The sequence below is a fragment of the Macaca mulatta genome, chromosome 20, assembly GCF_049350105.2.
Source record: "Macaca mulatta isolate MMU2019108-1 chromosome 20, T2T-MMU8v2.0, whole genome shotgun sequence".
Classification (NCBI taxonomy): Eukaryota; Metazoa; Chordata; class Mammalia; order Primates; family Cercopithecidae; genus Macaca; species Macaca mulatta.
In genome coordinates this window covers 10,313,284-10,329,882 of record NC_133425.1, presented here as the reverse complement: position 1 = coordinate 10,329,882, position 16,599 = coordinate 10,313,284, and the positions used below count along the sequence as shown (strand labels likewise).

Genomic DNA, 16,599 nt, shown 5'->3' with positions numbered 1-16,599 from the left:
CACACCTGCAATCCTAGCACTTAGGGGCAAGCAGTGAGGCTGAGGCAGATCACCTGAGGTCAGGAGTTCGAGACCAGCCTGGCCAACATGGTGAAACCCCTGTCTCTACTACAAATACAAAAATTAGCTGGACGTGGTGACAGGCGCCTGTAATCCCAGCTACTCGGGAGACTGAGGCATGAGAATCACTTGAACCCAGGAGGCGGAAGTCGCAGTGAGCCGAGATTACGCTACTGCACTTCAGCCTGGGCTACAGAGCAAGATTCAGTCTCAAAAAAACAAACAAACAAACCTGTTTGATAACCATAAATTGATATACCCTTTTTTTCTTTAAATAGAAAGTTTCACCAGGTTGGCCAGGGTGGTCTCAAACTCCTGACCTCAAGTGATCCACCCACCTTGGCCTCCCAAAGTGCAGACATTACAGGTGTGAGCCACAGCACCTGGCCAATTGATATACTTTTGATTAAAGCTGTTTACATTAGTCTCTCCCACTAAACTGGGTTCCGAGGCTTACAAGGGTAATGACTTGGGGTCTCATTCATTGTCACACTCTATCTACATGAAATATTCAGCAGGCATCAAGTCTGCCATATTCCTTTAAATTAAGAACATGTTTGGTTGGTTGGGCTGTATTTCATGGGGATAGGGGAAAGGAAGGGGAAAAAAAAACTGAGGGAAAACTGTCCTCTCTTAAATACATAGGACATGAAGAGGAACGTTGAGTTTGCTTTGATTATAAACTCAAGCCTGCCTCAATATACCAATTCTTTTCCCATGTCCTTTTGCTCTCCAAACACATGAATTTGGACCCACCCTCAATGCAAAACTCCAAAAACTTCAATTTGGCCTTTTACTTCATGAATTTGGCTAAGCAAATAATATGCAAGACTGAATTCTGGCATTGTATTTACCCTAACTATAGTGTTTCCAAGTACATCTTAAAAGAGCACCATAACAGTGTTCACTTCAAACAAATCAGATAATAAGGACACCCAGTTAAAGTCACTAATCAGCATTAGTAGTTAACAATGGCCCTAGTACCAGAACCATTCAAATTACTTTAAATATTCAAATTCAACTACCATTCTCCTTAATACACTGATGTTCTCACAAACCAGTAGAGCACAACTCAGTATAATTTATGTTTCTGTAGAGTCTTTCAAGGGGCCCTATTACTTCACCACAACACTGTTTTAACCCATGAATTAAAGGTATGAACCCTAAGAGTAAGAATGCATTCAGTCTCCAATCTGTACTGGATTAGTGCTACATAAGAAATTTACTGGAGGTAAAGATCATTTTTTCCTACACAAAACCTTATATTTAAGTTTTAAATCCTCACAACTTAAACATGTGAAAATTATAAACAGTCCCTTCAACTGTATCATTACTTAAAACTCCCAAAGTTCAGGAAAACAATAAATCACAGATGGAACACTTGCAATATAAGAAAATACATGGGAGTTGGAGGATACAGTTTTTTGAGGGCAGAGGAGGCTGGCTTGCCCTTTTTACTACTATGTACACTACTGCTACCTTAAGATAACAAGTGTGGTTTTTATGTTTCTTAAAACTCTCTTCTAAAATGTAACAGTACAATAGAGTAAAAAAGATACCTTAAGAGAAGCATGGAATGAGCCACAACCCTCTTAAAAAAGGAAGAAAATCACAATACTTAAGAGACAACTGCATCAAATATTACCATGCACTAAAATTAATCTAACAAACTATGTACACCTCTAGTTAACTGTTTTCCCAAACTTTAGGGGAAAAGATGTGAAACTCTCTAATTCAGTATCAACAGATCCCATTTTTGCCCAAGCTTCCAAAGTTCTGACAGCCTAACTACTCCACTCTATCAGGAACAGTGTGCAGTTTTAAGTACTGCATCCATACAACCTGAACTTTCCTGCAATTCATGTTTTTGTTTTTAATTGTCCTAAACACTAACACGGAAAAAACAACATTGGGGTTTCAGGAAAGAACTACAGTTTGCCACAGAGAACAAAATCTCTACAGGTATTAAAGTTTCAATGATTCAACTTCAATAAAGTTTCTTTATATCCCACTATTTCTTAGTACCTTACCAGGTTACTTTGTTTTAGATGACTTGTACTATGGCCCAAAAATATTAACTGTCAACAAGACTCACGGCCAGGCGCAGTGGCTCACGCCTGTAATCCCAGCATTTTGGGAGGCCGAGGTGGCGTGGATCACCTGAGGTTGGGAGTTCGAGACCAGCCTGACCAACATGGTGAAACCCTGTCTCTAAAAAATTAGCCAGGCGTGGTGGTGCATGCCTGTAATCCCAACTACTCAGGAGGCTGAGGCAGGAGAACTGCTTGAACCCGGAGGCGGAGGTTGTGGTGAGCCAATATCACACCACTGCACTCCAGCTCGCGCCACAAGAGCGAAACTCCAACTCCAAAAAAAAAAAAAAAAAAAAAAGAATTCATGACCTAATTACTTCTACCTGCTTAGCCATCTGCGTGGTCCATGTTTTCACCATGGTTTCAAGCAAGTCTTATTATTCTGTTGCTTTCTTTCCTTAAGCAGTATTAAATGCTGTCACACAGGTTAACTCTCCCAGCTCTATTTGGAAGTCTGTATTAGAGAGCAACAAGCAACAACAGACTTATCACTGACTACATTCCCTGGGTTTCTCCAGCAATACTAAAATCCCCTAGCCAAGAGTGCCTTCTTATGACAGGTCTGGTCTGGGGAGATAGCGATCCACCTGTCCACTGGCTGAACTCTGCTGGGCCCGCCTCTTAAAGCGCAAGGAACCTGAGGGACGGGACGATAGGCAGAAGGTCGAATCTTACATCCATCCTCTCCCACCATCTATAGCAGACCAAGTAAGAAAGGTATCAAGGGAGGTCCCAGGTCCCATGAGAACTAACCCAACAATCTCCCACCTTACTTGCCTGTCATGGACCATTAGAAATATAACAGAATTCTTAAGACACAAGAACTTCCTCTTTGACTTCAGAAGAGGAGAAAAACATGTACAACACATAACTGTAAAGCGATAAATTCTAATCAACACTGCAGAAAGATATGTAATTTTAACACCAATAAGCTCAAACTAACTTTCTAAAAACATTTTCTAGGATGGGTTATCTGACAGAAATCGCCCATATAAGGTTTAGCTTACATTCTATTAAACATTTCTAGAGCAAGCTGTTTACTGTAATAGACAAAAAACAGCATATCTGGACCTAAACCTAAAAGTGAAAAATGGGTCCACAGGCACCCTCTTAACCATTTTTCCAAAGAAATATGTTTAAACGGCTTTACCATGCAGAGCTATGGCTTCCCGGAAGGGTTGCAAATCAGTCTCTACAGATGAGCTAGTTTCCGTTGAAGTAGCTCGGTTAGGGGACACTACAGTCAGTCTTGGGGGAGCTCTAGAGTTTCGTGGTGGAGGAACTTTTCCACACAGGAAGCTGATCAAATCTTCTCTACGAATAGTTCTTCTGCGTTTTTTAACCCAAGCCAACACATCCTTATTGCGTCGCTGATAGCCAATCTGAATTCCAATATCAAAACTTCGTTGATGGGTATCCACGCTTTCTGTTAGAAATAAAGAAAAAGAAAACATGTATCATGATCATTAGAGTCAAATTGTATTCCCTCCTAAAGAAAACCATTTTACAAGCTAACCAAAGTGAATACCATGATGTGGCCTCTGTATCAGTAATATAAACTGAAATGATTACAGTCATAATGAAAATGTTATATATAAAATTTAATCTTAATGTCTAAATTCAGTGTTGACTTCAGTCCTGGAGCTTGTCTTGTTAAAAAAAATTTTTTTAACAGAAACAGATTAGTTATCTGTAATGGAACTACCTAAAATAACTTGCATCACATCATTCAACAGATGTCTAAGTATTGCACATGCCTCAGGCCACACTCATCTGCATTTACCACGTCATTGTGGAAATGCACTCCTACTGACAGATTCAGCACCAAGATTCAGGAACAAGCTGAAGACAGCGACAAACGTTTTAGAAGGAAAAATTAATTCTGATTGACGGCTCAACACTAAAACCAAATAGCATGGTGGAAACAAAAAGCTTTATTTATTTCCCTGGGTATATTCTCATTCTCCTTCCAGTTCCCAACAGCTTCCTGTAACTCAACCATTCCCAATAGATCTCCCAGACTTGATTCTTTGTGTATACTCCACCTGGGTTTTGGTAAAATGACCCCTACCTTTCAGTGGTTTCATCTAGTTGAAAAAAGTATTTGAAAATTTAAGTCACTGCAATTTATTTTTAATTGAGCTGCTGTGCCAGCAGAAAATCACCAGTATGTCTTTAACAGCATTAACCAACATCTTTACTTTATCCTTGAACTTTTTGTAAAAGCAACAACACTGTGTACATTTCTCTATTACTTTTCCCGGCTTTGATTATTTCATTTTATTTTATTTCATTTTCTGAGACGGAGTCTGTTGCCCAGGCTGTAGTGCTCAATCTTGGCTCACTGCAACCTCCGCCTCCCGGGTTCTCCTGCCTCAGCTGGGATTACAGGCGCACGCCTCCACACCTGGCTAAATTTTGTATTTAATAGAGACCGGGCTTCACCATGTTGGTCAGGCTGGTCTCGAACTCCTGACCTCATTGACCACCCGCCTCGGCCTCCCAAAGTGCTGGGATTACAGGCGTGAGCCACTGCACCCGGCGGCTTTAATTTCTTGTCTGCTATGTCTACAGTAGACTCTGAAAGGATGGGCAATCGTCAAACAATGTAAAGCTGTGTTCCAGGAAAAAAAAAAAACAATCATCCAGACATCACAGAGGATCCCAAGCTGAATTTGCACTATTAAAGAAAATGTCAAGAGGGCAGCAGAACAACCAGAACTTTATAATAAGGCTGACTCTTTGGCAGATGATAGTCTTTACTGCTGAAGAAATAAAAACAAGGATATTGTCCACAGATCTTTTCTCTTAAAAAAATAATCAATGTAGGACCTGGGATGTTAAAAAGAAAAAAGACTTCAAAATAAAAAGGACCAGGACTAGAATTCGACATCAATTTGGAAACCTGATATGCTATAGAGTGCATTCATATCTTCTCCATCACAACTTTGAGAAGGTGGATTATTCTAATTTTACAAACATAAAAAGCAGCTCAAAAGTGAAGTAACTTCTCCAGTGTCTCACTACTGGTATAATGTGAATCAATAATCTTGATTTCTCACTTCTTCATAAACAAAGCAAGGACTCCACCATTTGAATATAAATAGCTTTAGAGACGATCACCACTTTCTCCACCATTTTGAATATAAATAGCATTAGAGACGATCACCACTCTCCCATCTCTCTAAGAAAAGATTTAGATGAGCCAACCCTAAAGGGGTGGACAAACCTAAAGATGACTTTGTAATGCTGTACCTAAAACTTAAATGATTCTGAAAGAGCTGGAGGCATTAAGAGAAATCAAGTCATTGAGCAACTAAAACTTATCTTATCAAACCACATAAAGGATAAATGTAAAATGTGTTAACCTAGAAGCAATCACGTTTTTAAACCTATCCTACCTAGAAGAACTGCTTTTAATCAAGCTTATAAATGAAGAAGTTTCTGTTTCTGAAGAGAACAAGGAAATTTTATTCTTCAAAAGCCAAATGTTACGAGGTAAGCCCAGACCTGGAGAAACAGAGGAAAAAAGTCTGAAGCATAGTAAAAAAGGGATACAAGAAACAAGTCTGAAGCAGGCTTGGAGAGAGCAAAAAAGGATGACCGGGCGTGGTGGCTCATGCCTGTAATCCTAGCACTTTGGGAGGCCAAGGCAGGTGGATCACCTGAAGTCAGGAGTTCGAGACCAGCCTGGCTAAGATGGCAAAACCCCATCTCTACTAAAAATACAAAAAGTAGCCAGGCGTGGTGGCAGGCACCTGTAATCCCAGCTACTCTGGATGCTGAGGCAGGAGAATCACTTGAACCCGGAAGGCGGAGGTGGCAATGAGCCGAGAGTGTGCCACTTCACTCCAGCCTGGGTGAAAGAACAAGACACTCTCTCAAAAAAAAAAAAAAAAAAAGGAAGAAAGAAAAATGAAGTAGGCATGTAAACATACACCTGCCAAACCAGACAGCAAAAAAAGAGAAGCTAAACCTGATACAAAACTCAAGGGCCAAAGGGAAGGGGCCACGTGAGGTGGTTTAAAAAAAAAAAAAAAAACTATCCTGGGAAGAGCTTGGCCAAGTTTTGGTTTGTTTTGATTGAAGACACAAGAAGTCCAACAGTCAGATCTGCAAGGGACTAATGGTTTCATCACAGATTTGAACACTGGGAAAACTCAATAATCACTAGTAGCCTGGCTTAGATATAAGACAGTTATGTAAGAAGTTGTGAACCTCTTTAAAAATAATTATGCAACTGACAACTATTTCACCTCAAAAATTCTGAGATGACCAAGTCTCAACATCAGAACCGACTATGAGTACACTAAAAGTCAAGCATTTTGCAAACACTACCCTTACAGACTAGAAGGTCCTAGAAGAGAAAAGCAGATACAACATTTAATGTTTTAAGTATGTTTTTGCACCACCGGAGCATAATGTAGTTTTATACTGTTAACACTATATTCTGAAAACCAAGTCCGGCCAGGCGCGGTGGCTCAAGCCTGTAATCCCAGCACTCTGGGAGGCCGAGGCGGGTGGATCACAAGGTCAGGAGATCGAGACCATCCTGGCTAACATGGTGAAACCCCGTCTCTACTAAAAATACAAAAAACTAGCCGGGCGTGGTGGCGGGCGCCTGTAGTCCCAGCTACTCGGAGGCTGAGGCAGGAGAATGGCGAGAACCCGGGAGGCGGAGCTTGTAGTGAGCTGAGATCCGGCCACTGCACTCCAGCCTGGGCGACACAGCGAGACTCCGTCTCAAAAAAAAAAAAACCAAGTCCAATTGCCTTACCACTCAAACCCAACCTCAGTTATCTCCCAAAATATAAAGTCCCATGTACCTGGTGAAGTATTTAAAATAGAGTTCTTTTTAAATAGTTATCTGATTGAAAAAAAATCTTTCTCATACCTTGGGCTAATTAGGAGACCTGCATGCTTACTGGAGAATGTTAGACATGACTACATTTTAACGTAATCCCAGGACAAACTACTGTCCAGTGGATAATCTCACACACACACACACACACACGCACACACACACACACGGCCTCTTGACGGCTCTCAGCCAAACGCTGCTTTCAGCACACCCCAGTTCTAGAAGCATGGGCTTTCGAGTACCTATCCCAGAAAAACAGAGCACAGAAACCATGGCCAGTCTTGTGTCCAACACTATCTTACCGAAACCGAAGTCACTGTGGAAAAGAGCCACAAACTTGAAGGTTAGGCAAACCCCAAGGGCACTGAAATGTCAATCTAACCTTTAACCACAACACATTCATTTCCTTATTCAAAAAAGGAACTGGGCAGGCGTGGCTCGGTGGCTCATACACATAATCCCAGCACTTTTGGGAGGTTGAAGTGGGCGGATCACTTGAGGCCAGGAGTTTGAGATCAGCATGGCCAACATGGTGAAACCTCATCTCTACTCAAAATATAAAAATTAGCCAGACTTAGTGGCAGGCACCTGTAATCCCAGCTAGTTGGGAGGCTGAGGCAGAAGAATCATTTGAGTCTGCGAGGCAGAGGTTGCAGTGAGCCAAGACTGCACCACAGCACTCCAGGCTGGGTGACAGAGCAAGACTCCATCTCAAAAGAAAACGAACTGATTCACACACCAGTCATAGTAGGTATCCCATATTTATTTTTTTAAATGTTTTTATATAAGCATGTGAAACTGAATCCAACAGATTTTAGAAGACAAATACTCCCACCACAATGGGCTGGGGTGGGGGCAGAGGGCAAATAATTATATTGATTCTGAAGACCAAATGCATAACTTTCTTACATGACTGCATAAAATTTATTAGATTACACTACTTACAGCTTTTTGATACACACAAAACTTCATGTGAATTAGAGCAGGTATCGCAAGTTTATAACAAGGAACTGAAGTTCAAAGGGCCTTGTGTCCAAAGTTCAGTGACAGAGTTCCTTCTATGACCTATCTCTTCCTCAAATGAGAAGCCATCTCTCAATCACAATCTACAAACCTTAAGAGCACAATGCTACACCAAAACAACACTTCTGAAGAAATACTACTGACTATGTAAGATTTCAACCTAAGAGTTAGATTTGCACTAGTCAGTCCACCACACAGAAAAGTATTTTATTCTTTTTTGGGGGAAAGGGTAGAGGCAGGGTCTCACTATGTTGCCCAGGTTGATCTCAAACTCCTAGCCTCAAGAGATCCTCTCCCCTCAGCCTCAAGTGCTGGGACTACAGGTATGAGCCATGGCACTCCAACCAGTAAAGACAACGTATGTTTCTTCAGGAATGTAACAATCTAAGGGACAGCCAAAATTGAACACTTTCCAATCGTATTCCCTAAGGAAGTGTTATCCAAAAGTAAGCATACCTCCTAGTTACTTACGTATTTACCTAACCTTCACCTAGTACACAAAACAAATGACCAGGAACCAGGGGGAGAATTTTTATTTTTATTTTTATTTATTTATTTTTTTTTTTTGAGACGGAGTCTCGCTCTGTCGCCCAGGCTGGAGTGCAGTGGCCGGATCTCAGCTCACTGCAAGCTCCGGCTCCCGGGTTCGGGCCATTCTCCTGTCTCAGCCTCCTGAGTAGCTGGGACTACAGGCGCCCGCCACCTCGCCCGGCTAGTTTTTTGTATTTTTTAGTAGAGACGGGGTTTCACCGTGTTAGCCAGGATGGTCTCGATCTCCTGACCTAGTGATCCGCCCGTCTCGGCCTCCCAAAGTGCTGGGATTACAGGCTTGAACCACCGCGCCCGGCCTATTTTATTTTTTTTTGTGATGGAGTTTCGCTCGTCACCCAGGCTGGAGTGCAATGGCACGATCTCGGCTCACCACAACCTCTGCCTCCCGGGTTCAAGCGTTTCTTCTGCCTCAGCCTAACAAGTAGCCGGGATTACAGGCATGAGCCACCACGCCCAGCTAATTTTGTATTTTTAGCAGAGATGGGGTTTCTCCATGTGGGTCAGGCTGGTCCTGAACCCCCGACCTCAGATGATCTGCCCACCTTAGCCTCCCAAAGTGCTGGGATTACAGGTGTGAGCCACCTCGCCCAGCCCAGGGGGAGAATCTTAATAACCACTGTTTGTTGCCTGCCTGGCATCCAATCCTTGTCCTCCCCTTCTTAAAGCACTCCAAGTTTTTGTTTAGATAGCAACGTGTTCTGAGAGAAACTCCCTCTACATTTGCTTAAGGGGTTGTGGCTTAGCCCTCAACTCATCTGCATAACCCTATGTACCCCTATTAATGGTTGTGGGTAAGCAAGTGACCCCTTATGGCCAAGAGATGACAGAAGTCATTTTTAGGCTCTTCTAAGCTTCACTGAGTGGCCCTAAGACATGAGCCACAAGCCATTCTGCCAACATAATGAAGCCAGCCTGATGACAAAGTATGCTAGTGAACACACGGGGAAAACAGAGCAGGAGAGCCTGGGCCGCACAATTAAGTCAATCCTGCTGTGGCCTTTTAAGTCAGAGGGTCCAGTACATGTCCATACAGCTAAAGCCAGCCCAACTTGTGTTTTCTGATACTCGCAACCAACCTATCCTTTCACAGAAAAAGTACGCACAGGCTGGGTATGGTGGCTCACAGCTGTAATCCCAGCACTTTGGGAAGCTGAGACAGGTGGATCGCCTGAGCTCAGGAGACCAGCCTGGGCAATATAGCAAAACCTCATCTCTACTACAAAAACTTAGCTGGGCATGGTGGTGGGTGCCTGTGGTTCCAGCTACTCAGTGGCTAAGGTGGGAGGATCACTTGACCCTGGAAGATGGAGGGTGCAGTGAGCCAAGACAGCACAACTGCGCTCCCACCTGGGTGACAGAATGAGACCCTGTCTCCAAAAAAAAAAAAAAAGAAAGAAAAGAAAAGAAAAAAGAAAAGGAAAGCAACCAGGCGCGGTGGCTCACGCCCGTAATCCCAGCATTTTGGGAGGCCAAGGCAGGCGGATCACTTGAGGTCAGGAGTTCGAGACCAGCCTGTCCCAACACGGTGAAACCTCATCTCTACTAAAAATACAAAAATTAGGCCAGGCGTGGTGGCTCACGCCTGTAATCCCAGCACTTTGGGAGGCCAAGACGGGTGGATAACGAGGTAATAGATCAAGACCATCCTGGCTAACACAGTGAAACCCTGTCTCTACTAAAAATACAAAAAAAAAGGGCGTGGCGGGGGGTGCCTGTAGTCCCAGCTACTTGGGAAGCTGAGGCAGGAGAATGGCATGAACCCAGGAGGCGGAGCTTGCAGTGCACAGAGATGGCGCCACTGCACTCCAGCCTGGGCAACAGAGCAGGACTCTGTCTCAAAAAAAAAAAAAAACAGAAAAATTAGCCTGGTGTGGTGGCAGGCACCTGTAATCCCAGTTACTCAGGAGGCTGAGGGAGGAGAATCGCTTGAACCTGGGAGGCAGAGGTTGCAGTGAGCCGAGATCAAGCCACTGCACTCCAATCTGGGGGACAAGAGCAAGACTTTGTCTCAAAAAAAAAAAAAGGAAAAAAATAAGAGCTACACACAAAAAAAGCAGTCTTCTATAAAAATCTACAATCTACAAACACTATTATGAATAACTGAGGCTACTGCTTCTGACAAAGCTAAACATTTTTTTAAATTAAAAATTTTCCCCCCTTAAATTATATTTAAATTAAAAAAAAAGTTTTAAGACACGGGATCTCACTACATTCCCCCAAGCAATCCTCCTGCCTCAGCCTCCCAAAGTGCTGGGATTACAGGTATGAAAAGTATAATGCTCAGGATTTCTCACTATAATCTACACTAAGGTATTTTGAACAAAGTCTCAAACTCAGCAATAATTTTTTTGCAGCCAAGTGAGTCACAAACCAGCTCCACCAGTCTCCAGGTAAAATATGATTTCTGGCCATTTGTTTCTAAGTCACCTGCCACTTGGCCCACACATTTACAATTATGCTCAGTTCTCCTTTAGTTCACGAGTCCAAAATGGCCACAACGAAGTAAGACATATAAAGAGGGCTTGGCATCAAGATGTACCAAAAATCAGGACTTAAGGGCATCAGACTATTTTTCCTGTCAATTCTACTTACATTTACTCCATTTAGGGAAAAAAGAGGAACAAGGAAGTACACACCAGAGTTTATTCCAACACAAGGAAAAAAGAAAAGAAAATAAACTATTATTACTTCCCTTTGTTTTAAGCCCTGCCCACATTGAGAAAAATCCAAAAAATACTTAAAACTTGACCAACACAATGAATGCCAGAGCACTCACTATGCCAGGCACAAAGCTAAGAGCTTGTACTAGAATCTGTGGTAGTTATCCCTATTTAAGTCAAGTCAAGGAGCACAATGGTGAAGTAACACCTGGCTTCATTGTCCCCAGGACCATAAAGGTAAAAAGTAACAGAGTCAAGATCTGAACTCAGGCAACGTGGCAGTAGACTCCAACTCACAATGACACTAGCCCTCTGCAAGCACTGCTAGGCTGCAGATGCTCAGGGAAATGCTGTTCAAGATAACCAGAAACATCTTTCAGCAATATCCAGGACTGCATGCAACTAATGCTACAAATGCAGTTTCAAAACGTGGAGGCAAAGAAAACAAGCATCAAGGAAGAAAAACATGAAAAGCATGAAAAGCTGAGAAAGAACAATTAGAGAAATGGCTCTATGGGGCACAATCAAACACGGGCTCACACAGGTTGCTGGAAAGTGGGATCTCCAATGTAAGGAGCGAACACAGGCACGCTTGACCAAGTATTTCCCAGGTAAACATCAACCCTAGCTAGATTAAAATGATTTTTTACTCCTCTTCTTTAGTTTCAGGTATCACAAAATATATTGATCTAAGAATACTACTGAATATTGAAGAAACACCATCCTCTTTACATTTATCAAATTAAAAACCAGCAATCAGGATTTTGGCTTCCTTTATCAAAAAGAGGAAGAAAAGTCGGACCCTGCTATCTACAGCAGAAGAAACCACGCACTCCATTTTATTGAATTCTGTCCTTGCTGAAGGGACAAGTTCAACTCACATTTACATTATCTTCCAAATCCTTCTAGCCACATTCCAACGAAACCAATTAACTGAATTTTCAACTTCTCAAAAGCCCACTGACAACTAAAAGGGGCCATCTGCTGGGTATTTATCTCAATCCTGACCTTCATTAAGAAGGTCAAGATTGAGACAAAAACCTAGTGAACTTCTTGGTAGTTATCAAGAAGCTGGTAGGAGTGCCAAATTGTCCCCAGGCTGCAAAATAACCCATTTTTACCTTGTCAGATTAAGTGCTTAATTATACAAAATACAGGAATGCTGCCTGCTGCCCACTTAGAAGTATCCACCAAATTTTTCCCCCTTAAATTATATTTAAATATTTAATCAGAACTATAACCAATATCATTTAAATTTAGTACTACTTACTGCTGTATGCACTTGTGACACTACCTTGCTAATTTTATTGGTTCTATTTAAGGCAACCAATTATTCCTACAGCTGTATGCCTGTTCTCCAAAGACCACACCCTGAAAAGAAGAAAAAGTGAGACTATCCACAGTATTACCCACACACTCCTTGAATCAAATAAGAAAACGTTATTATACTATCAAATTCCACAAGACACAACTTACCATTTCTATTAGGCAAAGGATGTGTTTTCATTGTACAGGAACAAGGTACAAAATAAAACTAGTTCAGACTGACAATCTAGCATTTACAATAATCCAAGAATCATATATGATGTTTTCTAAAAATAAATGTTCCTCATTAAGTTTTCTGAGCAGGAAAACTAGCAAACTAAACATTTTAAAATGAAGCAATCAAATTAAGGATTATTTCAGAGTTCAAATGCTGAATCCATCTTCTTACACGAAAAGTTAGCACTAAAGAAAACTGCTAGCTTACTCCTAAAAGGACACATTCTACAAGCACCCAACAGCACCAAAGCCAGAGGACACTCACATTTCATATGGCCTAGGCTGAGAACCTGGCACATAAAAACACTAAAAATGTGTTGCCTTCCCCTTCAAGAACAAAGCAATACCAACAAGAGCAAAAGAATAAATCATGGTACTGCCACACCACAGAGCAATACTCGCCAATTAAAAGGCACTGAACTATGCACACCTGCAATGCGAACTCGATGGGTGAATCTTATCATAGTAAGTGGAACAAGCCAGACACAACAGGCTACAAGGACTGCACGGTTCTATTTAGGACATGATGGAGAAGAAAAAACAGTAATCAAATCAGTGACTGCCAGGGGCTGGAGTGGGGGTGACAGATATATTCTACTTGTTAAAAAAAAAAAAAAAAAAAAACGAAGTACACATTCTAAAACGGTGATTTTACCGTATGTAAATTACACTCCAAGAAACTTTTTTTAAATTAAGTATTATTTCAAAATTCCCTTTTTGGACAAAACCAAGAGCCATTCCAAAATGTTCAAGACCGTCAAGCACTACAGATGTTGAAGCAATTTACTCAGTCACAATTTAAGAAACAGCTATATAAAAGCAAAGCCAACCACTGGGGCACTATTTAACCATGTTCCCTTTTTTCAGTAAGGCTGGACTAGTAGCATGATAGTTCCTCATTCCCTAAAGTTAGCGTTCCTTTTCATCACTTTGTTACCAGTTCTCAAATTACTGTCCCAAAAAACTGTAGTCTACTCAAGAAATCTCACAATAAGAAATATTTTTCCTACAAGATGCAGCGGCCATTTGCACATTCTTACACAAAAATTAAAACTTGAAAGTCACGCAGCAGCTTCATAGCCCGTTTCAACCTATACCGGTATGTTTGAAATGCACAAAATTCCATTACTGTTCTGAGCAACTCTTAAAAGTTTGAAAGCATTTAATTACGTTTTTCTTAAGATTAACAAAGTCATAATCCTTTTTCCATAAAAACCTTGCCAAAAACAAAACAAAAATTCAACCTCAAATTTCTCAGTCTTCAAAATCAGTAAGGCACAAAATCTAAACCCACCGTTACCAAGAAAGCACAATGGTCAAGAACGTTTACTTACATATCTTCATGTCATCACAAAGGGTGGATTAACTCCAGAAAGGAACCACCATAAAACACAAATCTATCAACTCAAAACCCTCAATAGAATTCCTGCCAGCAACTCATAATAATCAGACATAGAATCGTTTTGACAGAAAACACGTGATGAAATGCTAGAAAAGAGCAGCACGTTAACATGCACGCAGATGACCGATTAGCAAGCTTTCAAGCACTTCAAAACTACATACACTGCCACGCTCTCAAATGCCTAACTCAAGAATTTTTTCCATACAGTTCGTCCCACCTCCGACTGTAGTACAAAAAACATCAACTCTTTTCTTCCCTCAACGTCTTTTCCAGTGGGAAGCAAGGCTCAGCGTCTCCCAGCTCAAGGCTTCTCAACCTGAGCACTACTGACTTAAGAGACAGGATAATTCTTCGCTGAGGGGGCCGGGGGTGTTATCTTGGGCACTGCAGGACCTTCAGCAGCCTCCATCCACTGGGTGCCAACAACAGCCCCCTCTAGGAGAAGACAACCAAAAACGTCCCCAGGCGTTGCCATCTGTCCTGAGGGGTGTCAAAACTGCCTCCGGTGGATCTAGCTAGAGCACCGCCGGGATTCTCAAGTTGCAAGGTATTCTAGGTTAGCAGCTGGGCTGGGGAGCAGAAAACACACTTGGAACGCAGGGGAGACACCCTGACGCAAGCGGCCCTTCCCTGAATCGGCAATGCAGCAAGGTTATCTTTACCTTTGTAGAGGTTGGTGACGGCGGTGGCTGCGTTTTGGAAGGGGACCCAGAGAGAAAGTCCTGGCTGCTGACACACTCGGTCTGAAAAGCAAACCAAAAAAAAAAAAAAGAAAGAAAAAAGAAACACACATAGAAAAAGAAACAGAACAAGAATGTTATTTGGGCGTCAATCACTCCGGAACGGCCATATTAGGTTTCGCCATTTTGTTCAAGGGTTTCGGGATCCCAAACCCAGTGTGAGGACCGGGGGGCAGGGGGGTCGCGGCGGGGAGAAGGGGATGCCGCAGGCCTCAGGGGCTCAGATCAGGGACAAGTCGCGGCGCAGGGAGGCGCCCCCCTCGCAGTCCCCGCCCCGAGGCCGGCTCAGGGCACAATGGGGCCGCCCCGCCGTCTCCCTTCGCCATTTTGTGACGGGGGCTCCTCCCCTCCCCTCTCCGGGCCGAGGGGGACACCGGGCGGCCGGGCCCGGAGAGCGGGGACCCTCGGACGACCGCAAAGCGGGGCTCCCCCGACGCCGGCCCTGGCCTGCCCCCCCAACCCCGGGCCTCCCTCCCACGGCGCCATCTTGCGGGGAGGGGGCGGCAGAGCCGCGGCGCCACCGGACGGGACCCCCGGGGCCGCCGCCGTAGCGGCCCCCCGAAGCGGCAGCCGAGCCGACAGGGCCGGGCCCGGGCGGGGGCGGCCAAGCGGCACCAAGATGGCGGCGGCGGCCTCACCTTTGTAGAGCTGGGCCACGGCGGTGGCCGAGTTCTGGAAGAGGTGCCACAGCTTCTGCTGCTTGTGTTCGGGCTGCGCGGCGGCCGCTGCCTCCTCCTGCAGCTCTGGGGGCAGCTGCTCGTCCTGCTCGGCCTCGGCCAGGCACTGCCGCTCCCACTTGGAGAACCAGTGCTCGGGCCCGTGCTCCTGGATCTCGGCCTCGCCCTCCTCCTTCCGCTCCTCCATCCTCCGCGGCCTCCCGCGGCCTCGCCGCCGCCGCCGCCGCGTCCTCCTCAGGCGGGGCCCCCGCGGGAGCGTCGTCGTCAAGCGGCCCGGCGGCAGGGCCCGGCGGCCGGCGGCGCCTCCTCCTCTCAGCGGCCCAGGCCTCCTGCACCCCGACGGCCGGCGAGCCCCGCCCCGCGGCCCCGTGCAACCAGGGACGACCCCCGCCCCAGGCCTTCCCACCCCCCGGGCCCCGCCGAGGTCGCCGCGGACCAGATGACCGCTGCCGCCCCTCGCCTCCCCCGCCGCAGCCTGTCTAACGCTCCCCCATGACGCTGCGGCCTCCCAACTGCCGCCGCCGCCGCTGACCGCCGAGCCCTCCGCGCAGCCCGGCCTGCACCGCTGAGCCCACCCCAAAGACTGAGCAACGTCGTCGTCGCCGCCGCGGAGGACGCCTCTGCGGCTGCTGGTCCCCGCCCTACCCCGCCCACATGCTGACTGGAGAAGCACCGCCCACTGGGCCCGAGCTCCCCTGCCCGGTTGGGGCGTGGCCGCTCCAAGGGCCCCTATTAGTCGGATCAGACCGGTTCCGCGTGCCGGCTTCTGAGCACAGCACCGTGATTGGTTCTTCGGCCTGTCTGCCTGACGTAACCAAGTGGCTGGGGGAAGGGAGTGAATGTCAGGAAGGATGAAGAGGGAGGAGGGGGAGGACCTGACAGTGGTTGCGTCCGAGCCAAGGTAGCCGGTGGGGGTGGGGAGGAAGAGCTTGAAGGGATGCGCATGCGCACTTGCTCGCTGCCCCCGAGCTCCGGGGCGCCGAGTGGGG

The 16,599-nt window shown here is 44.9% G+C and overlaps 1 protein-coding gene across 1 annotated transcript in view; it reads right to left on the bottom strand.

The window, feature by feature from the left end:
• The window catches only part of HAPSTR1 (HUWE1 associated protein modifying stress responses), a 28,912-nt gene extending 13,052 nt beyond the window's left edge, over positions 1 to 15,860 (bottom strand). The window contains 3 exon segments of the mRNA NM_001194229.2: positions 3,304 to 3,579; positions 14,856 to 14,936; positions 15,572 to 15,860. Coding sequence (NP_001181158.1) covers positions 3,304 to 3,579; positions 14,856 to 14,936; positions 15,572 to 15,797 — 583 coding nt within the window. The 5' untranslated portion in view covers positions 15,798 to 15,860.
• Between the last annotated feature and the right edge of the window lie 739 nt (positions 15,861 to 16,599).